The sequence below is a fragment of the Polyodon spathula genome, chromosome 3 (assembly GCF_017654505.1).
Source record: "Polyodon spathula isolate WHYD16114869_AA chromosome 3, ASM1765450v1, whole genome shotgun sequence".
Lineage (NCBI taxonomy): Eukaryota > Metazoa > Chordata > Actinopteri > Acipenseriformes > Polyodontidae > Polyodon > Polyodon spathula.
In genome coordinates, this window is record NC_054536.1 from 74,039,415 (window position 1) to 74,063,974 (window position 24,560).

The window sequence follows — 24,560 nt, forward strand, 5'->3', positions numbered from 1 at the left end:
TTGCTTGGCCATTAAAAAGTGCATTCCAATTGTATGACTTGATTACATATCTTCAGTATAATTGCAAATTACTCTTCTCTCCACTTAAAATATTTGAAATAATTACAACTAACAGAAATACATTTCCAGATAGGTTTGAAAGTATTCATATGCAAAACAGAAGTTAATTGACACTGCAGCACCACCAAATGGGTAAAATAAATAAATAATAAATGTATTTCACAACCATGTCCAACCAATGGAAGTTATTTTTAACAGAATTCTGAAATACTGCCAAAAATGTAATAGTACTAAAACATAGTCACAATTACAAGGGTCTGTAATATTTTGATATCAAATTGTAGTGTAATTTAAGTACCTTGTGGTCTTCTTGTTATAATGTATAAAGCACACACTCATTTATATATATAGCCACTGATTTCACTTGGTAGTGTATAGACTAAAAAAAAAAAAAAAACTTGATTGAAGAAGTGATGCATATATTTAATTCCCTTTTGTCCATTTCTGTTCATATATTTGACATTCATGAAATTGTGTATTTTATCATACTCTTCCCAATGTCTTCCTCGTATTGCAATTTAACAAAATCCTTCTAATAAAATGACCTATATTCCTCACCACAGCTCCCAGGAAAAAAACAAAACAAAACAAAACCTTTACCAATCAACAGTTGAGTAGTACCTGCTTGGATGCCCCACGTCAGGCTGCAACAGCACTCGCAGCACGTCGTATAACTTATTACTCAGGAAGTTTTTTGCAGTTTTTAGTTATACACAATCTTGCTGCTAATTGTTTAGTTCTTCCATCCTGCATCATTTTTACCCGATACACTGAGAACAAGGCCTATATTATTTTACCTTTCCTGAAGTCACCCCTCCACGGTTTTTATGTTGACAGTTGTTCAATGTTTTTTTTTTTCCCCTACAACATCCTTAACAGTCTGTAGCTTTGTTTATTTGTTGCTTATTTCTTCTTCCGAAACACAGTTAGTCCTTCTTCTCTGCATTACAACTTGTGTCATGTGAGTTCACATGAAAGGGCCTCTTCAAAAAGGTCTGGGAGGCTTACTGCTTTATTCCCTATTTAAATAGGGTGGTATGTTTTGAATCTCCCACATATGCAAACATTGAGGATTCAATGAACTCTGCTATTAAAGGGATTAATAGAACACATTAATGACAAACAAAGTTACTGGGTGGGAAAAAATAAAAATAACTTAAAGCAAAAACACAATTATTCTTCATTCCAATGACAATTGTTTTTTTAGTTTATGTTCCACGATACTTAAGACTGCAGAACTTCACGATTGGGAATTAAATGCATCATTTAACAATGGGACTTGCGAATCCAGTTTAGTGCAAACCAGCTAAATGCAATGGAAAAGTTAGAGCCAACATAAAAATGTAGATCACAATGATCTACTCCCACTGTATACACATGTAAAAATGCAAGTAACATACACACGTGCCTCATATCCCAACCTCGAGTGTTTCAGTAAGTGAGACCAAACGAAAGTTTTTTTTTTTTTTTCCCCACAATTGAGCAGGAAGCGTATCTCTGGATCTACGGGTATAGAACATGGATGAACAGACAGACTTAAATACACTCCAGAACCTGTGCTAAAGATCCACAGCAAGTTTCATAACTTGAAGTGTTTCTCTTTATTTATGTATAAATGTTGGTTTAACACACAGCCTCGGTTTACCCCCATATTCTAATACTATGAATAAGCTTTGCTAATGAATGTCCATAGCAAGTTTAATCTCATTTGCACAACTTGTTCTCTAGACATATGCAAAACACTATTATAGTCAACTATGCAAGAATAAGCGCTCTGCAAGAAAAAAAACAAAAAAAAAACAAAGCTTTTTAAACATGGTTCTCATTTTTAATTGTGTCTGACAGTTTTATGGTTTGAACATTGTAACAGGTAAGGCACAAACTAAAAGCATACTAGACAAAAAGGCACATGCACAGCTCAAGGGTTCGATTCTTTTAATTTGCCCCCCCCCCACCCCCCGGTCTACATTTTAACATGTACTGCATCCCCCCCACTACTCCTTTTAGAACAGAGCAAATACAACAGCTATATCCAGATGTTGCTGTAGCTCGTGTTTTCCTCAATACTTGGTACTCACAGGCAGAAGACCATTATTCAAGCTCCTCCTTATTAAACAAAATACAACATGTAGCATTTTTAAGTTACAGATTTTACAATGTTAAATTAGGCCAATGCACAGAATTTGGCGACAGAAAACAAAGAATGGCAAAGCCCTCCCGATTAACATTTAACGGTTTAGATTTTCTTTACCCGGCATCAAGCTTTAAAAAGATAGTCATCTTCAAAATCGTATAAATATAAAAGATCTTATCCAAAAATATATGTTGTTAGTGACAACAATGTCCTGTATGTTAAAGCTAGGATAAAACATCTTGCAGGATTGATCATTGAAAAAGAAACATTACATTTTCTGTCTTAAAAGATGACACAAATTACTAGGCATTTTAACATCACCACAATGATTTCAAGTGTACTGGACACTTGGGTTTTCACTCCTTCCTCAACAATACCCATGTTCCAAGTAACCATTTATGATTAGGCATAAATTAAAAATGTAACAGCTTTTGCATGGTCCAAAAAGTTTGTTTTAATACAGTTCCTGCATAAATGGGGTGCTTTTTTGTACTAGTCTGGACTTCTACATACAATACAGATCACTTTCAAAACTAATTTTACTTCTGTGCTTTTACAGTTTAACACTCATTTTGATATGTAAATTCAAAACAGGTTGTCCAGGTTTCCTCTATAGAATGGATAAAGTCTGAATGGGAAATAGTAGGGATGGAGATCTGTTTTTGTTGCGTCAGGTTAGGATGATTTCTCTTTTCTTGCTCGTGGAGAGTCTGCTCCATTGGAAGTAACTGCTCCATTCACGCCATTTGCTGCAGTTGGTACATAAAATAAAAACCACACATTTAGTTTACCAAATAAGCCCACCGACTCAATTTGAACACAGACCTTTACTATCAAGTTGGGCAAACAGATCAACTAATGTTTTAACAGTAACTACTCGCAGTGACTAGCTGTATAAAGCAACCTGCAAAGCTTGCTCAACAGTTTGAGACCACTCTGTACTGTACTCAGCTGCCCAGTTATGGGAAGAGAAAAAACTGCACACATTAACAGCAGAACATTTTCATTTTCACCCAAGTGGAACACACAGTGATGGCGCTAGTTTAGAAAATACTTTCTTTCCCACTCCAGTGGCCACACATGCCATTCCCAGAATTCAGGGAAATGCTTCATGCATTATTCAGGAGTTTTTATTCATATGCAAAACTTGAAGTGCATTTGGATTCTAGGAGTGCCCTAAAGACCTTGTGCACAGCACTGGTGTTGTGATTGATGAAACATATACAAATAAACACAGTAGAGGAAGGGAAGGAGGGGGAACCCAAAACAGCCAGAGTTTAATTCAAGGCTCTGCTTCAGGGTTTATATTGTACTAGAGGTATTGGAGAATTTTTGGCTGTAGACAACTGTCTGAGGACAGCGCGATGGAGAAAGTCGCAAAACACAAGCTCCCATGAGGGTACTACTAAATTGAGCTAGATTTAAAGCTTGTATGCCCCCCCCCCCCCAATTACCTGAAATTTGGCATTTATTATCCAAACAATCTATACAGTCAAAAAAATAAACAATGACAAACAATTGAGGATCATGGGGTTACCAAACACCTTGAAACGTTGACAAGAAACTAATGTTCTGTATTAGTATTACAGTGTATTTATTTTTAAAATTAAATAGGATAAAAACATTTCACAACATTTCCACTTAATGAAAAAGATTTGCAACATACAATAAGTAAGCCACAGATGCTTAATTGCAGTGGTAGTCCTGACAGTATAATACTGTCAGGTTTATTTATTTATTTATTTATTTTTATTCAAATGCCATTACACGCAACACCCCAGGCACCGTCATGAGAATCGCTTCAAGTATACTGTAGTAAAATAGGACTCTGCAGCCTTGAGTAAACATAATCGCGATCATATAACACACACAATGACTTGTTTTGTATTGTCCTCAATGACTGAGCACCATTGACACTGTACTGTATTTAAAAAAAAAAAATAAAAAAACTGCTGATGGCACGCTTTTGGCAATTGTAATGAGACAGAGTGGCCAAGAACAGTGTAAAATGATCACTCATGTGGAACAAACACTAGATCTTTTATTCAAGTTTGTTTCTTTGTTACTTCCGCTTCCTTACACCGCTATACCCCCTCATCACAAAGCTATCTGCTAAGCCATTTCTAAATAGAGGCGTCATTAACTTTAACAAGCAGTTAACTAATTGACTAGTATCCATAATTCGTTAAGGAAAACAGCAGTGGATTTTTTTGTGGGTATGCATACATGTGGTAACTAGTGACATCTAGTGGTCAACCTACTACACTGCAGCCAGGGAATAAGCTCGTATTAGTCTCATACGAAGTTTGATTCTGCACCACAGCAATCATATTACTCCGCTTTTAAAAATCACCCACTTATAAGAATTTCATCTCTCCTGGGTGTGTTGATTCTTTAAGCCGACTGCACTATAAATCACTCGTCAGGATTTTCAGACAAAAATAACCATTTCGCAATTTCAGCATTTACAAACTATTAAATTAACAAAATGAATGATTATTTCGGTCTGAGCATATTTTTTTGCTCAGATTGCAAAACGTTAAATATTAAAACAAGTAAAGAACTAAAACAGACAGCTTCTTCGGTCTTTGGAGTAATGCGATAATCAAATTGCGAAATGAGCTTTGAGCAAATTCAGTTCCTGAACAGATGATTTTTTGAAGATGCAAGGCTTCATTACTTAAGTGCAACAAGGTTTATGTTTCTAATTTGACCGAGTTAATTTAAAATGTTACTCTTTAGCTAAACAGTTTTAAAATGAGGCTCAGTAGCCCAGTGGAGCTGTCAATGTGGTTTCTTTTGAAAATGTTCATTCAAAGTTATGTAAAAAAAAACAAAAAACATTTAAAAAGGTTCTTGTTGTCAGAAAGCAGTCTCCGTCTTTATTCCACAGGCTGGTGCTGATTGGGTCTGCAACACCCCTTCCTGTGATTTATAAGAACATTAAAAACATTTAATAAGCATACTTTCTTTCCCTTAAAACCAGGGCTTCTCAGACTCAGTCCTGGGGACCCCCTGTGGCTGCTGGTTTTCATTCCAGCCGAGCTCTCAATTACTTATAGACCCTTAAATGAACTGATAATTTGCTTAAAAAAACAGACCATTTTACTTTCAGCTCTTGACCAGTTGCATATTTTAAGTTAACTATAACATAAGTAACTTGAACTGCAACTGTTTAAGAGCTAAAAACAAGCGAACAGATAATTTGCGTAATTAGACCTTTTAATTAAAAGGTCTAGTTATGTAAATTGAGAGCACAGTTAGAATAAAAACAGCAGCCATAGGGGGGGCCCCAGGACAGAGTTTGAGAAGTCCTGTCATACAGTGATTATACCAGTATGGATTGACATTTGATTTTGCAGTTTAAATACTGTATATAGTAGTCGTAACATGAATAAAAATCAATGTTTAAATTTAGTTTTCCACCAAAGCTATTTTGGAAACAAAGTGATAAAAACATTATTTTAAACTGGCTTGAAGTTTACTGTTTCAGGTCATTATCCTAAATTTCTTGCCACAACCCCCTTGCCAGTCTCAATGAGTTAACTTCATGCATAAACAACATGCATAAATAATGAAATCAATGACGTGGATAAAATATAAAGTTTACTGATTTTATGTTCATTCAATAAAACAAGAATTTGGATTTCACTTAATGCCATTTAACACCCCACAATTTTCTACTTTACAGATTGAGAAGTATCTTCAGAATCTGTTCAGGAACTGTGCATTTCCTCAGAGCACTTTTTGCAATTTTAGCTTTGCGCAAAGACCAAAATAACCTTTAATTTCGTTTTCTGATCATTTATAAATGCTCAATCGCAAAATTGTTATTTAAAGTCTGTGGCTGAGCAAATCCTGACATTTAAATATCTCCATAGATATCCATCTTTTTCACAAATAAACACAAAATAAAGCTAAAATGTACAATATAAAATGAAATGCTTGCAATCGTAGTTGTCAAGACTCAGCCGTTACCAGGAGACACGGAAGCTCCGACTTGCTCAGATGTATAATTTGGACAGTCACTTCCGGAATTAATTGCGATGGAAGAGATGTTTGTTTCTAAAATGCCTAAACTGTGCATAATTAAACAACACTGCAAGGAATTTGAGCACGAAGATGTATGCAGCTGATGTTTACAACCGGCTGGAACAGGAGTCTAAAGATACCGTTAAGCATCATAAGCAGTTTATTCTTTTAGGGGAAAACATGGCTTGTTGGCTTCTACAGATGAAACCGCTTTATATCACGATTGCCGTGCAGGTATAATGTGATATAAAGCAGGTCATGAGCACATTACGAGTGCGAGAAAAAAGTGAATTAAGAGCAGTGTTAATACTGTACATTTAAAACAAACTTGTACAGTTTACTACAGGACAAATCCATTTCGCATCAACTGGAACAAAGTAGTTTGTCATCTAAAAAAACAAAAACAAAAACACAAATTTCTTGACTGATGAGAGCTATAAGTACTTAGTAGTTTTTTTTGTGTGCATTTGTAGAGGACTGAATTTGCCAATTGTTTTGGTGCTGAACTGTATCCCATCAAGACCACCCATGCAGCCTTTGACAGGATGCACAAATGTTTATTAGCAGAGAGGATTACTGGTTGATTGTTGCGTTGGAAATTAATTGTACCCTGTGGTTACTTAGTAAAGCCTGGCCACACAGCATCTGACAGGCTGCACAAAACGTGACAAGTGGATTTGAGATACTAAGGAGGTGTAATTTCTCAAATTATGGTGCATGGCAAGTGGTTTTTCCAAAATCGCGATAATAAAAACACGGTATGATATTAAGCGAGATGATATAAAAATGGGCTCATCTGTACTTTGTATTAGTATGCTAATTAGTTTTATTTCAAGTGGTGCAAACTTTGCACTGGAGCCATTTTGATTTCAAATGGATTTGAATGAATGAATCTGCTTTGCTTAGTGTTTAAATACTGAGAAGCCCGAAGCTTGTTGTATACTGCTTCAGTTCAATGAAACAAATACAAATCCTATTTTTTAATGGGTAGATTGATGTATGTGCAATTATGACAGCCCCACAATAGGGAGGTGTGAATTTAAATATTTTACATCTTGTATTTTGAGGGCATGGGCAGTATTTGCTGTATCTTTCATTTGCTTTTTTTTTTAAGCTGTCATGCAAATTCCTGTGAGACAGTAAATAACTGCAAGGTATTTGTAGCGAATACAAACATCTAATTTTTGTATCTGAAATAAGACAACATGTGAAAAACAAACAGTTTCACAGGGCTCTAATATTAATAGATTGCAATATAGACAACACAGGATACAGCAAAGGTAATGTGTTTCTTGCAAACACTGCAGGGGTTTTCTGCAACGCTTTAAAAACCTCCAAAATGTGGAGCATCCGAAGCAAAGCATTGTGGTTTGATTAACCAGCACCATTTACAGAACAGATCCAAGTGCGTGTCCCATCCCCCACAGGAGCCTGCATTTATTTTGTTTGCATTTGTTTTTAGCAACATACTATGCTGATACCGTCAACCCATTAATGAACAGATTCTGATGTTTGCTTTCTGACCAACCTTTATTTTCCTTTTTGGACGACTTGCTTTTTGTTGCAACAGGCTTCTTTTTCATGGACTGTGTCTGAGCATGCTCTCTCCACCTGCGCAGCTGGAAGTTGATGAATTTCCACATCATGAAGGCCTGTGTGACACAGATTGCCGCCAGCACAGTAGTCCTTTAAATATATATATAAAAAAAAAAAAGCCTAGTTTCAATTCATCAGAAAAGTGACTTAGGTGTCATACGCAGCACATCTTAGGAAGGAAAAAAAAAACAAAAAAAAAACACACCACGTAGTACAACTGGAACCAGCTGCATTCAACATAGGACAACCTATATTCCAGGAATACCAGAAAATGAATGCAGGGGTAGCTTTATTCAAAGCATCCATACACAAACGTGACATTTGGAAACTAACTAGTCTGTACTTAAGCCACAACAGCAGCTGAGCAAAGGAGGTTTAGGTGCACTGCCCCTGCTTACAGATTCTGAACTCTATAACACTTAGAACAAAACCATAGTTGCATCAACAACAAGTAGATGGCATGCAAACAGGACAGCTATTGTAGTGTTTAAAACGCATACCTCACAATCAGCACATTGAAGTTTCCAGAAGGGAGATCCAGGCCTTGTTGTTCAGATCCGGCAAGGCCAAAACCAATGGTAAGGACAGACAGAGACAGTGTGAGCAGCCGGCCAAGGACAAACAGGATCGCCCAAATAGTGAAACTGCAAGAACAGATACAACAGTATTAGGACACATTTAACAACCCTCCTAAAAACGTACTTTATTTTTTTTTTTTTTTTTTTTAATATGTGCACACCATTTCACATTTATTATTAATGTCTTAGCAGACACCCTTATCCAGGGCAACTTACAATTGTTACAAGTTATCACAGTACAAAGTATCACATTATAAAATATCACATTGAACATACAAATAAAAGCAAATATGAAAGTACAATAAAAATCAAGAGCAAAATAAAGCATACAAGAGTGAATTTGACTAAGTGCAGTTAAACCTTATAGTATCTATTTGTTTATATGAGCTAAACTCCAGTAGAACACGTAGCAAGTATGACAAATAAATGAGAATGATTTCAAATAAGAGCAATTACAGAAAACATAAGTACAGATACCGAAGAGTAAAATCAAATACAAGACATAGTAAGTAGTTATAGGTAGGAGCAGTAGTTGAATGCAGCAAGGTATGAAGCCATTCAGTGGAAGTACAAGCTGATGCAACAAAGTCCAGCATGGTCGATAGTTGTAGTATTACACTTGTATGAAAAAGTATAGCATCAGGGTCAGAGGTAGTACAGGAATGGCAAAAAGACACTGCAGAACTGAAAACATAATGCAACATCTTAACCTGGATCACAGCGCCCCCCCCCCCCACTTCAAGTAATAATTCCCCTTTAAGTCTTCTAGACTACCACAGACAAAATGTGCTTTTTTTTTTTTTTTTTAAATGGCAAGTATAATTATGCCAAAATCGTCTCAACCCCTTGCAATTCATCTTTTTTTAAAAACCAATACTGTATGAAATTAACACAAGACACTTACCCTCCCTGTTTGTTCTCATTGCTGAAGTAGAGGAGACGAGAAACATGGAAAAGGAGCTCTACAAAATAATGTAGCACCAATAAGACCAATCCCAAGCGGTTCAGGCTGTAAAACAAAGTCAAATTACACACATGGCGTGCTGGAATTGCTTCTGGAAAGGAACACCCCCCCTTTCCGTTTGGTATACTCACTTTAAAAGATAAGCTCCTCCAATCTGGACAAGGTAGAGGCCAATGTAAACAAGCTGGCGTAGAATATCTTCCTGTAAAAACAAAAACGTACGTAAAGTTATTAGAACATCATAGAAGAAACACAAATGGCAGGTAGAATAGTGAATGGCTATTTTAAAAACTTCCCTCTCATTGTCTACAAAGTCAGCAAGGTGCAGGATTTGTTTCCTCTGTGCAACTGAACAGAGTTCCCATCAGTTAATTTGCCCAACTGACACAACCTCTTCAGTGTTAAACCAACCCCTCTACAGACATCTGTTAACACAACCTAAATGCTAATCACTAAAGCTTCTCAACTTGAAAGGTAGTGCAGGTACTCATATGCACAGCCAGGTGTAAACAAAGGTTGACAATGAATACATTTTTAAAAAGTACATGACATTTGACAATACAAAATAACACTTAAACAACTGGTAAAACATACCAATTCACCATAAACAAACTGAAAACAATGAAAGCTTTGTACCCTCTGCATGCATCACTCAGGGTTCGTCATTAACCGTGGCCCGCTAGAGATCGCAGTTTGGCCAGTAGTTATGAAGCACCACAGGCCCAACAGGGCTGATAATATTTAACTGTATAATGTATATAGTGTAGTGAACAAGGCTTTTGTTTCATTAAGCCAGGAAAACAGGCCAGTGTGCCAAAAAGCTGAAACAAAATCTACAAATCCATTTTTAAAAACATAACCCCCCCCCCCCCATCGGCATAATTTAACTAGTCTGAACCGCCACATGTCATATTTGTTGTACAGTCAGAAGCAGACTATGTATGTTCTGTAGTGCTGTACTTAATGTACCAGGCGTTATAATATATAGCATCAAAATCCCATGCCTATTAACATATTTCAACCCTTGTGCTACCTAGCCCAATTTATATTCCATGCACCACTATATCCACATAAGACATGAAATACACCACATACAACATAACAAACTACGCACAGGGGCACCCCACCAAACCATCAGATTGACAGCACATCGCCATCAGTTACAGACTGCATCAGATTGTGAAGGTATGATAACTATACAGTGGTGTAGCTAGGAATAGATTTTACTAAGGCAAAAATCTAAATTTGCCTAAATAAACCTGCACATTGTGTTCATGTTACCTTATGAAGTATTACTGCAAACCAGTAGAAGTTTCACAGTGACCCACCTTGGATGATGTTTGAAATTTCATGACGCTTAACCAAACCTCCCAGCAAAAACAAAAAGCTAAAATTATCCTATTCACATGGTTAGAAATGTGATATTAAAAAGGACAAGAATATAATTTATAAATATGAATAAGTAGATGGGTTTAAACCTTCATTGCATTTGGTTCACTACTACTGAAGTTAAATGCAGACACTAACAAGACTGGCGCTGCCACTGCTGGGTCTGGCAAGACTGACGATACTAGTGCCAAGACTGATTGGACTGCTGAGGCTGATTAAAAACAACGATTTAGGGGGCTCCCAAGTAGTGCTTCGGAGGACAGCATGTGTTCGTCTTTGCCCCTCCCGACTCAACGCAGGGGTGGTAGTGGTGAGCCTACAAATAATTGGCTACTACATTTTTTTTTTTTTTTTTTTTTTTTAAATACACACACTAAAAAAAAAATATATAAAATCTCTCTCTCTCTCACACACAACACACCAAACACTGACTTACTTTAAAATTACAGTTTGCCAACTACCCCCCCCCCCCCCCCCCCCCCCCCCCCCCATGGGCTATACCGAGCTGATTTTTAGCCTACACTACATCCCTGCTATACGCACAAGCTACACTAGAAACATTAAATCGTTCAAATTTATCGGCAACATCTGTGCTCGCTAGCAAAGTGCTACCTGTGCATCCCAGGGACCAGTCTCTGCTGAGTATTTTCCACACTTAGAATTCTTCTACATTTCAGATTTTTCTTGAACACCATTAGTTTTAAAAAAAATAAAAAATAAAATAATCTGCACTTGGTTTTTTTGGGGGTTAGGAGCATTGGCACCTGCAACACAAATGCAGCCTCTCTTTAAAAGCATGTGTCTATGGCATCTGTCTGTAAAGTGGGGGTGCTTACCACGTTTTAATAAACGCACTTGCGAGAAGGGCGATAAAAATCGAGTAACAATTTAGTTAAATAGAACCAACGCAAAGCAATTTAGACAGTAACATGTAATCATAAGAGCTGTGTGTTACATGCTGTCAAAGCAGGACTTAAACGTGGAGTATGGCAGCTGCAGCATGCCATTTTCCCATGTTACAACTGTACACAATTAGGTGTCGTTGTCAGAGGAAATAAGTCAGCATTTACCTTTGAGCTTTTCTATACATACGTGACTCTTAAAACAAAAGGCAAGGTTAAGCCGCTGAGTTTCTTTGAACTTTAAGACTTATTGCAATCTTTCCAGTGTCTAGTTAATTGTCTCTCAAATGCGGTCAGGATCTTTATTAAAAGCTACATTATATGGTAAAAATTGAAAACACATTGTAATATGAACATGTTTTTCATAATGTTAACCTTAGACTAAGTAGTTTACATTTAATCGCTAGCTACTTTTATATTATTGGTTTTCTTCGTACATGTACTTGCAATGTATTTGCAAGTATTAGCGAAAGAAATACATTTTGTATATGGCTTATGACCAGCAGAAATACATTTGTTTTCATTTATCTACACATCCTACCCCACAACTTCCAAGTGAAAAATATTCTAGAAGTTTGTGGAAAATTAAACTGAAATAGCTTGGTTGGATAAGTGTCCACCCACCTTGTAATAGCAATCCTAAATTCTCAGGTGTAACCAATCACACACTAAGCTAAGTGGCCTCCACCTGTGTTAAACTGTAGTGATTCACATATTTCAGGATAAATTCAGCAGTTCCTGTAGACTCCCTCTGCTGGGTAATGCATTTCAAAGCAAAGACTCAACAGTGAGCCCCAAGGTGCTTTCAAAAGAACTCCAGGACAAAGTTGCTGAAAGGCACAGATCAGGGGATGGGTATGAAAAATAAAATATCAAAAAGCTTTTAATATCCCTTGGACCACGGTCAAGACAGTTATTAAGAAGTGGAAGGTGTATGGCACCACCAAGACCCTGCCAAACTGGAGGGCCGGCAAGAAGGAGACTGTTCAGAGAGGCTACCAAGAGGCCAATGGCAACTTTGTAAGAGCTACAGGCTTTTATGGCCAAGACTGATCAAAGTGTGCATGTGACAACAATATCCCCAAGCACTCCATAAATCTGGCCTGTATGGTAGGGTGGCAAGAAGGAAGCCATTACTTAAGCCCACCTTGAATCCCATTTGAAGTATGCAAAAAAAAAACTCGGGAGATTCTGTAGACATGTGGCAAAAAGTTGTGGTCTGACTAAATTAAAATGGAACTTTTTGGCCTAAATGCAAAGCGTTATGTTTGGCGCAAACCCAACACAGCGCATCACCCAAAGAACACCATGTCTACTTTGAAGCATGGTGGTGGCAGCACCATGTTATGGGGATGTTCCTCATAGGCAGGGACTGGGGCACTTGTCAGGATAGAAGGGAAAATTAACAGAGCAAAGTACAGAGAAGTCCTTAAGGAAAACCTGCTGTTCTCAAACTGGAAGTTCACCTTTCAGCATGACAATGACGCAAAGCACACAGCCAAAGCTACACCGGAGAGGCTATGGCACAAAAAGGTAAATGTCCTTGCGTGGCCCAGTCAGAGCCACAATCTAAACCCAATCAAATTTGTTGCATTACTTGAAGATTGCCGTCCATCAACGCTACAAGGAATTTGACAGAGCTTGAACAGTTTTGTAAAGAAGAATGGTCAAATATTGCCAAATCTAGGTGTGCAAAGTTGGTAGAGACCTATCCCAACACTCACAGCTGTAATTGCTGCCAAAGGTGCTTCCACCAAGTATTAACTCAGGGGGGTAGAGACTTATCAAATTATGATCTTTCAGTTTTGTATTTAATATATAATTTCAATAACCCCCCCCCCCCCCCCCCCCCCTTAACAGTGTAGAGTATGGGGTGTAGATAAGTGGAAAAAAAATTCTCTTAAAATGCATGAAACTGAGGCACAGACAACAAAATGTGAATAAAGTGCAAGGGGGTGTAGACTTTCTATAAACTCATTTTTTATTTAGTATCAGAGTTTTACATAATCCAGAAGTAAAAAGTATAACCTGTGATACATTTTATCTTTCCTGAAATAAAACGACCGGTGGACTTATTGTAGAAGTGAGGATCAGAGACTTGCACAGGGTACTACACTAAATTAGAGGTATCTGACTTTAGTACAGTATTTGGTGCTGTGCGAGTACATCCACCATGTCAGCTAGGATTACAGATGTTCATATAAATAATTTAACTGCACTTTAGGATGCTGTGGATAGTAAGCCAATCATTTTGTATTTTTCAACTAAGAAAATGTACACATTAACAGGTTTAGATATCCCACGTAGATTTGATTAAAACATTTTCTACATGAAGTGTTAATACCCACTTTCCCACTCAATTTATTGAAAAGGTTCAAAAATCACTGAGCAAATTTACGATGAAAATAATGTAACCGTTAAAGTGAGCCGACAAACACTCATTTGCTTACCCCACAGGATGACATGTCCACGAATGACATTTGAAAGGAAATACACATTTGACAGCGATTTTAACTATGCGTAGACAAATTAGACAATGATTATAACAAAAGTAAGTATACTACAATGTTATCTTTTTAAACCAAAAAAAAACAGTTTGCAATAAACTTCGATAAATGACAACATATTTAAACAAATACCTGTTTTCGTTTCTCAAAAAAAGCCACAAATAGCGTCATGCATTTTCCACAAAGACCCTTGCCTTTAAGTTCTAGGACTCAAAGTCAAATGTTAATTTGTTTCCCATGACACCAGCATTACATTAAGTCCCAGTAGAATTTCACCCCTGCTCTAATGGAATGCTGATGTATGGTTTTAATGAACAAATGATATTACGCTCTCTCCATCTCCATGCAACGAATAGGAATGATAAGTTTGCTTGCGTTGGACTGTGCAAGAACAGAGTAGGCTGAACATCTCTTAAACAATGACTGTAAACCGTACGATTAAGCGAAAGTGCCCGTCGATAAACTGGGTTAAGAGCTTGGGTATGCGAGCCAAAATTGAAAATGCATAGTAATACCCATCTCAGAACAGGTGTATACTCACTTTTTTGGTTTTCTGGAAATAGAGCTCTGGTAAAGCATGTAACCAATATCCCATCTGACAAATGTAGAAAAACTTCATCTGGAACCTGAAGACAAAGGAAGTTTTTTAAAGTGTACTAATAAAATGCTAAAAAACTACTGGCAGAGCCACTTTCTACAATTCTGAATTTACAGCAGTGGCAAGGAGTTCACAGGTTCAATTAATACATAATTTACATTTCTCTCTTTAAAAAAAAAGTTAGCTTATTATAACTTCTTCTGAAAAGATGCTGTATTGTTTTCGCTGGAGACCTCTATATCCACATAGGGGGGTTAGCCCTAGCAGTGGCAATATAGAAACTACGCTCACATTAAACCCATGGCATGCTTTAATCCTGCACTGGGGACCACTCTAAGGGGCAATGGAGCAATTCAGTTCTCTTACCCAGTAAACAGGCTTTGAATCAATGTTCAGTTGTGTTACCTGTTTAATACTGTAACAAATATGTTACAAATAATTACTCACGACATCAGGGTATGAGGATAGCCTTCCCATAAACGGACAGGGTTTGATAGAAAATGTTCCTGCAAATAAAGGGAACACAATTACTACATAAAGTATACATATACCAAGAACAAATCCTAAAACATGTATTATTCCTTTCCTTTTTAAACAGCTCGATATTCATGCCAGGAACATGTCTGTCTTGTGAAACAAGTCCCAGCCAAGGCTTTAAAATAAGTTATCACTGCTCCTGTTAGCACTTACAGCACAGGTCTTCTTACAGTTATGCTGATCTTTTTGCCTGTTTATTATTTAGTTTAAATCTGGGATAGACTTTTCACACACCACTCTGCTAAAAAATAGCATACTTTCTCCACCCTGGTATCATATCACTTCCTTTGGAAGGTCAATTTTATGACCCAATTAAAAAAGGGCCTTACTCCAAGCTTTTGAGGTTAGGGATCTGCAAGCTATTTTCATTGCTTAGAGGCAAGGACACAAATTGCAATTTAATTTCTCACTGTTGCTTAACTTAGTGTCCCTGGTGGGAAACCCACACCACACAAGTCCTCTGGCTTTTCCATTTTGAAGCACATCATGGAACATTATTGCTGTAAAAAGTTGTCAGGATGTTAATGAAAGGAACTTACAGGTATGTTATTTAAAAGAACTATAGCACCACATGAGAACATGCAACACTTTCAGAACCCTCCTACTTATTCTTTAAATGTCGCATACACTTTACAGACCTGTACATATCTTAAATACCACAATACATGCCTAGTTTACATTCAATGACACCTGTAATAGCCCGAGCCATAATGTATAGTATTATATTCTTGCTGGTAGGGACTACTTGCATTATGAATTAAATCACCCTTGCTCAACATCTTTACAAGTTTGTTAGCTTCACAATATACTACTGTGCTGTGACAAATACAAGGAGTTCTGGTGGTAAATCTCCCTCTCGACCTGTGAGGGTGCCAAATAGTGAAAGGAGAAGTATCTGGATGGGCTGGCCTAACAGTTCATTTCCGAGGTCAGGAAGTCGGTCAGCCTGGATGGAAGAGAGAGTTGCAGGAACATATTGACCCGAAAGGTAAGCTATGTGGCAGCTGCAAACAATAGACGCAGCTGGAATCATTTACCAAGGAGTCATGCAGGGTAGCATAAAAGGGGCCAGAGAAACACTAATCTTTTCCTTCACTTGGGTTTTTGTGAGAAACTGGAAGAACTGGGAGAGAAGCAGAGAAATCATATTGTAAATATCTGTGTGTATTTAGTAGTGCTCTGATTGTAGCACTAGATGGCTAAACAAATCCGGAGCCGTCGCCAAGGGCCAGCACAAACCGGATCAACACTGCACTTCCGTCACGATTAACACTGTTATCACTGTCGTTCACAAATAAAGCCTGTAATATATTGTACTGCACCACAAGCACCGAGAGCACTCACTTTGGACTGGTGATCGTGTGTCTAATTGTGTGTTTAAGTACTGTGCGTATTTAAGAGACTGCAACCCATTTTCAATACACATGGTGGTGTACTGCAAGCTCATTATTTACTGTCTGGTCAGACCCTTGGATTATAAACAGATACTAAACCTTTTCACCAGTACGTGGTCATCAATAGGTTACTTTGGATTATTGCACCAGCACCGCACCCGCTAGTGAGTAGGTGTATATCAGCAGCCACTTTGCCACATGTGCCCAGTATTAATTAAAACTTGAACTAAATAAATACACATCCCTAAAACACTGGTTGGTTTTTAGTAAGTGTTGCTGCTGGGCTACAGTTCTTGTTATCCATTTTGAAGCCACTGGTAATAAATACATAAAGGTACTTACCGAGACAAGTATGCTTGCGCCCCAGACACAAGAACACAAGTAGAAGGCACTGAGTTGTCCAGACTCATTAAACTTGCTGTGCTTTGTTTTGGAAAAATGCATCCGCCTGTTAATTTTCTATCAAAACCATAAGAAAAAAAAAAAAGTGTTAAAATATTCATTACAGAAAATGTTACGGTCATGAAACTATCAATTAAGTGGTTATAGGACTCCTTGGACATTCAAACAGTACACCTGCAGTGGTGGCTATGAACTTTGCATCACCATCAATTTCACGTGGGCAACTAGCTACAGCATACAGTCATATTTAATCAATACTGAATGTCAAAAAGGCACACTTTTCTACACTTACATCTAGCACATATTCCTGGATGATGGCATGCATGATAATTGCTACAAGCATATAGAAGAAAACCGTGGCCAAATCTTTCAAACCATGATGGAAAAAATTGATTGAGTTCTCATCTGGTCCCTCTGTAAAAAATAAATAAATAAAAATAGTTATGTTATAGATCAACATATTTCCATACCAGCTGTATATTTAAACTAACGTGTGCAATCTATGCATACTTCTATTTAAATGTACATATTGCTTTTATATGAATACACGGTTTAGTATAAACATGTAGATCTACATTTGACAATGTGACTATTTTTCATTAATAAGCTTTATATTGCAGAATGGATAAGGCTTGACAGAAGCAGTCAATGAGCTGAGCAATCCTAATATCACTACTGTACATCAAACAAAACCAAAAAGCTTGGCTTGTAGCGATTATATTTAGCTTGGGCAAAGTGAATGCAATATCAAATCTAATGTTGGTTCAGGATGACGACTGTTACTCTTTACAGGAACAGTGTAATATTGTGCATTTGACAAGTCAAGGTAAATACTGCCGAATTGGCAAGCAATACATTCCAGAAGAAACACCAAAATGTATATAAACAAAAAAGACTTACCGTTGGTTGTGATGGTCACATTATACTGGACAGTGACGAACAGCACAGCAAACTTCGCCGTAACCTAAAATAGACGACTATTTAAAAAAAACACACCACACAACCCCGGAGCATTCACCGACTATTTCAACATAGTAACAGGTTCAACATGTTGACCTACGCGTTTTACGTAATTAAAATTAAGTTACACCATATTTTTATTATATGGTTGCCATGTCCAAAATGGTGCATATGTAACGGTACTCAACTTTATTAAAAATGTTCCCCTCTCTCCCCATTCCATGTAATCTAAATACAGTTACTCCAGATGCAGCGCTTTCCATCAAATACAGAAAAGGGACAATTAAGACTGTTTATTTGTGCAATTATTTAACGTGCCTCCTACACATTTAAAGAAAAACGAAAAAAAAAGTACAAGTCACCTAAATCAGTACCAAATAGAATATGTACTCGTTCCATTTACTCGATTGACAGATCGCGGTGCTCTGGGAGCTGTAGTACAAACGTCAAACTTGGCGTAGAAAACTTGAGAGAACTGCAACTCCCAACATGCACCACTAATCACAGTAGCTCAAAATTACTTAATGATAATATTTGGCGGTATATTCCGATAGTTTCTATACCTTGCAGACGCAATATAACTATGTTGCTATACAAAGACTCGTTAGAACCGTTTATAATACTGTGAAGTGATAATTAATAACAAAACGTATCACCGATTGGGTGACAACCTCCCAGTCAGCGAGTGAATGCCACGTATCACTCTTTGAAAAACAAAGCAATCCAGCTTACAGCGCAACACTGAAATACTCACTCATCGCTATGGATACGTGTTTTAGCTGCAGAGTTACAATCACATATAGATAGTTCTTATTCAATGTATTGATAACATCCATCTGTCAATTTAGATTATCTGGCATTTTGTGTATGCTATTTCGTTGTCCATTATAAAAGTTACACAATAAATAAAAGTAGAACGTTCTCAAATTATTTCACACTTTTAAAGTTGCAGAAAGTTAAGTTGTAAACGAGAATTGTTTATTTACTAACTTAGGTTTCTGGATGAGTTTAATTTGACAAAAAAAAAAAAAAAAAAAAAAAAAAAAAGAAATTTAAGTAGATGGTCTATGTTCCGATTAGAAAGTATTACATCTTCGTGTAAAGTAGCTACTACATTTCTTCAATGTTAAATTGTTTCTAGAATCTGAATTACCACGGGAGGATGAAAATGAAACTAAGGAACACCAAGTAATTAAATAAAATTAATTGTCATACCTCAAACATCAGCCCAAGAAGAAACACCATAGCAACACAGGAAACAATATCTGCATGGTTCTGGATGATAAATTCGTGGCTAAAAACCGAAGGATTTTTGTTAGTTTTCTTGCGGATTCCCATGTTTATAAATGTTGACTACAACAAGAAGACCTGTCTACGTGCGGTACTCCAGAAGCTGCGATTGCAGACAGAAAGAACACGTCTGCACTACTGCTGTGATCTCGCCGTCCGGGTAATTACTCGTTCAGCAACTCCTTCCTACAACGACACGCTAATAAACGGAAGCTGCTCTTGGCCATTTTAAAGCCACGCAGCATTCTTCAGCCTTTGAACAAAGCGGCGCCACCTGGCAGCGTGGCGTTAAATAAGTTATTAACCATTTCCAACAAACATTTATTTCGAAGTATTTCCCAGTAAATTAAGAAATTCATCAAATTACATATAAGTACATTAACTATTAGTCATTTGAAAACAAAAATGTAACTGAATAGGCCTACTGTATAAAAACAATAACTATTAGAAATTTGAATACACACACACACACACACACACACACATATATATACAGTATATATATATATATATAATTCTAATAGTTATTTTTTATATATATATATATATATATATATATATATATATATATATATATATATATATATATATATATATATATACACACACACACACACACACACACACACACACACACTGACACATATGGTATGCTTATGTTTCTTTGTGGTTTTGGGGTATATGGTCAGTACATGTTAATACTTTTTGTGGTAGTATACAATCGCAGACAAAAATATTGTCACCCAACGCTTTATTATACCATAACTCGATGTAACAAAATAAGGGCAATTTTTTAGTGAACTTTAATTACTTTTTTTAAACTAAACAAAAAGCAAAATACACAATTTCTAGTAATTTAGCACATATTTGTTACCAAATTCGGGTGTCCTCCTTTTGCTTTCATTACGGCTTGTAGACGTTTATAATAATTCTTAACAGGTATGTTATATATTGTTGGTGAAAGCTGGGCTCATTCTGCTTAGTTGGGCAACTCCACCTGGGCCGAGCCTCTGGTGAGTTTGTGGAACTTCCTTCGAATTTGAAAGTGTAACAATTAATGCTTCCTGTAAAAACAAACTGTTATTCAATAGTATGCTTGTGTATCTTATAAACGTGACGAGGGGGGCCACTCAATTTTAGCGTTTTTATTTTAATTGCGGAATAACCCTGATACGAATCAATCAATCCTTTTCTTTAATCAAGTAAAACCCATGAGAATAAATTATCATTTGCAATAACGCCTGTTACCAGACTGTGCCTTTTAGAAATTGCTACGTTTGTAGCCCAATGTAATAATGAAATGTACGTCATATGAGATATATTGATGCAACAGAGCCGTCTAATCTACTGGGAATCAAAAAAAAAAAAAAAAAAAAAAAAAAAAAAAAAACATAGCAAGCTAGTATTGTCAGACTGTCAATCAAAACACAAACCCACAAATCAGAGCTAACAAATTGTCTATCTGGAGGCGGGACGTAGAGCGAGCGCTCTGGATAGGCCAGTATTGTTAATGTCATGTGATTGCTCCACTGGCAGATGTAAAGGACATGCTTTTGGTATATTCGTTTGTTAAATGTGTTCATAAAATGTTTGTTTTCGCTTATTTATTGAATGCATTTGCACTATGGGCTAAGTTTTGATGCAGACGTATGTGTTTTCTTTTTATAGAGCGTTTTCATACTAACTTTTGTACTTGATAACATTAATTTAGAAATCTAATTGCTGCCTATGATTTATATTTTTGTGACTAATTTGTAGCTATTAATATGTTTCAATATGAACTAAATTGTTCCATAATTGATTTATTAAAATGTTTGGATAAAGTGGTCCTTGATTGATTACTGCCTTGGTCACAGTCATCTTATACTATTTATTTATTTATTTGCGTTAGAGTATGTTTTGTTGGAGAAAAAAAAAACAAAAAAAAAAAAACACTTTTTTGACCGGTACAGATTTTCCTGCTGATTTATTTATTTTCACATGGTTTTCTTAAGGTTGTGCTGCGCTTTTTTTTTTTCTCTTTTTTTTTTATTTCACAGTCTTGCGCTAGGGCCCAGTGAATCCTAGTGTCGGCACTGCGTCTCTGCCACTGCCACTGAGCTAGTAGCCCCACCCGCCGGAATAATGTTCGTAGTTTTTCCTACAAAACGTATTAAGGAGCCTGGAAAGACATGAGGAAAAAAACCAGTGGGAACGATTCAATATCTCATGCGCACGACATACTCTCTTGTGGGAACAATTTGATACTTGTGTGCAGGACTTACTACCTTGTGGGAACGATTTAATATCTCATGGGAATGATTTTATATCTTGTGGGAACGATATAATAATAATAATAATAATAATAATAATAATAATAATAATAATAATAATTTTATTTTTATAGTGATTTTCATTTAAAATCACAAACCACTTCACAAAGCAGCATAAAAACAGACATTTCAAAAGACAAACAGTAAGAATAGCAAATCATTTACAGAAAGCCAATCGAACGATTTAATATCTAGTGGGAACGATTTGTTTCCATTGTTTCCATGTTTCTGATTCAGTGATTTATGTCGTGGGTCTCTTAATTATAAGCCTGCTCTGCTTACTGAGTTCGAAAAAACCAAAACAAAAAAGGAAAGTAGTCCGGGGGGATCATTTTTCCCATTTAAAGATAAACTTTTGAAAATAAATACATCAGCAGAAAAACTAACCGGTCAAAAACATGTTTGTTTTTTATTTTTTATTTTTACAAAACATACCCTTACAAAAAAGTCCTGCAGGTTTTTAACAGGAATGTGCAGGGATTGTGAAGGTGTTCTGCAGGAATCGGAGCAATCAATCAATTCATTTAATATTGTTCGGTAACAATTTCCTTTGTTGTAGTTTGCTACAAGTGCTTTTCTCAAACGTGAATTCAGCTATCTGCCTTTGTTGCCAAAACGTTCTTCAGCAGATTTTGGAAATAGGTACTGTACCTATTTTTCTGGCTATTGACTTTACAATGCAGCTTAATTAATGTGTACTGGTTTTCATTCAATGAATATAGTTTTACATTTGTTCTATCACATTTTTACGGACTTAACATAAAGTGCCAATACTTTTGTCATGACCAAATATTTGAAATTGCCGAAGTGGTTGTTTTTTTGTTTGTTTGTTTTTTTCTTTATATTTTTAATAAAGATTGTTTGTTAAACTACCAATGCAGCAGGATAACGATAGGTTATGGATGTAAGTAACCCCGGTTCCCTGAAAGAGAAGATGACCGCCAATGATACTTTTGGGATATGCCTGCTTGTCAGGTATTCGCTGAGCATTTTATATCAAAGCTGCCGATAGGCCCCTCCGTGGAGTGACGTCCTCGGTCCCGCCTCACTGAGGTAATAAATAGTCACTGTGTGGAGATATCAGTCTCTTTTGCATTGAACCCATGAATGCAAGCGATGCGACCTCACAAGGTTGGCGGTCATCTTCTCTTTCAGGGAACCAGGTTTACAACCATAAGCTATCATTCCCTTTAAATTCAAAGATGACCGCCAGCAGACAGCATCTATTGTTGGTGGTGTGAGCATGCAACCTCAAGGACTCTGGTGCCTGTTAAAGGCATAGAGGGATCTACGACATTAAATCGGTATAACCTGGTAAATGTGTGCGCGGTAGTCCAGCTACCTGGAGTACATATATCAGTCAACGAGGCACCTCTGAAGAGGGCCCATGACGTAGCCACACTTCTGGTTGAGTGCACAGTCATCCTCCTAAGGTGCCCGAAACTGCGTGTAGCTCTGAAGCTAGCAGCTCGGGAAGGGTAACTGAGTGTAGCATGCCGTCCAGATAGGTTGTCAAAAGGCCTCCTGTATTAGCCAGGTTCGTGACCTGTGCTTAAGCGGTGTGTGCCTTTTTCAGGTGAGCTTCCATGATCCTGTATTAGTCATTAGAGCATCCAGGATCCTTGGACAAGCCTCCCTCCATGGAGGCAATTGCGGCTGCACTCTTGGACACGCTGGGCACTGAGGCCGGGTGTTGCCAAGAGGATTTGACCTCCAGAAAATCCAGGAATGCTGGAAAATGCTAGGTGGTTCAAAGTCTGCGCTGGTCTGAAAACAGACCTGTGCTGTTCAGAAAACAGACCTATGCTGCACAGAACTTGCCTTCCATCAATGCCCGAACCGAGTTTGAGGGCACTGGAATCTCACGTTCTGAGGTGAGTTTGGAGCTAGGGGCCGTTACCTGAGTCAAGTGTTGGTCCCGAGTCTTCATCCGTAAGAATGACTTCTCATCCCAGGAAGCCTCTAGGGAGAGTGCATCCTTTTCCTCCTTGCTCATCACCACGTCCTATTGTTCAACCTCTGCAGAAACCACTGGCAAAGCCGGGGTAAGCTGGTGGAGCTGGGGCAGGCGCAGGAGGGACCTACTGCCTGCTCAAATGCTCAAGTATTTGGACTATTTGGCCCTTTAGCTCTGCAATACCCCTCGCCCAGTCCACATTTCTAGATCTCTTCATGCCCCTCGAGGGAGAGCTAGATTGATTTGTGGGGGTGCCGTGGAACCTGTGCACAAGAAATACTCTGCGTAGGACCAGATGGTGGGGAGGGGAGGCCTGGGAATCTGAGACCGACGATGGCTCTCCTAGACTGGCTGTAGGGTTCTCGTTTGAGAAAAGCACCATTCTTTTTTGCAGCTTGCTCTTGTACCCAGCTCAAAAAGAGTCTGGGTGCTTAGCTCTGGAGCTACGATGGGGCCAAAGCACCGAGGCGCCGAGCTGTGTAACACGGAGGCACCGAAAAACCCAGAGGGGATAGCGTGTGCTTGGGGAAGGGCCAAAGTCGTCGAGGCACCAAGGGTGTCGAAACACAGAGGTACTGAGGCTATGGAGCACCAGGGCCGAGGGTCTCGAGGGTACTGGCTAAAAAAGACCTTGAAGTGTTGAAGCGCTGAGGTGTATAGTCCTCGAGATGCCAAAGCTCTGGGTCAGCGTGGCACCAAGGGTGCCAAAGGCCTTGAGGCATTGAAGCACTGAGGCATGTAGCTCTCAAGGCATTGAGGATGCCAAAGCACCGAGATACCGAGGCACAAAGCCACCAATGTCCGTAAGCACTTGAACGCAGAGGACACTGAAGCACCGAGGCGTCGAGGCTTTAGTGCACCAAAAGGGGGCGTAGCACCGAGGCTCTGAGGCATCAAGGACCCAAGGGTACCACGGGCATCGAGGCCTAGACATGGGGGCGCCAAAGC

At 37.9% G+C, this 24,560-nt stretch overlaps 1 protein-coding gene across 1 annotated transcript; it reads right to left on the reverse strand.

Moving 5' to 3' along the window:
* Nucleotides 1-1,866: 1,866 nt before the first annotated feature.
* On the reverse strand, nucleotides 1,867-19,523 carry LOC121313402 (translocating chain-associated membrane protein 1-like 1). Its single transcript, XM_041245896.1, has 11 exons — nucleotides 19,269-19,523; nucleotides 17,994-18,057; nucleotides 17,386-17,507; nucleotides 17,034-17,150; nucleotides 15,208-15,266; nucleotides 14,704-14,788; nucleotides 9,496-9,566; nucleotides 9,305-9,409; nucleotides 8,323-8,466; nucleotides 7,755-7,912; nucleotides 1,867-2,943 (listed from the first exon to the last, which is right to left on the reverse strand). The coding sequence occupies exons 1-11, from the start codon at nucleotides 19,389-19,391 to the stop codon at nucleotides 2,870-2,872; spliced, it is 1,122 nt and encodes a 373-aa protein (XP_041101830.1). The 5' UTR covers nucleotides 19,392-19,523; the 3' UTR covers nucleotides 1,867-2,869.
* Nucleotides 19,524-24,560: the final 5,037 nt, after the last annotated feature.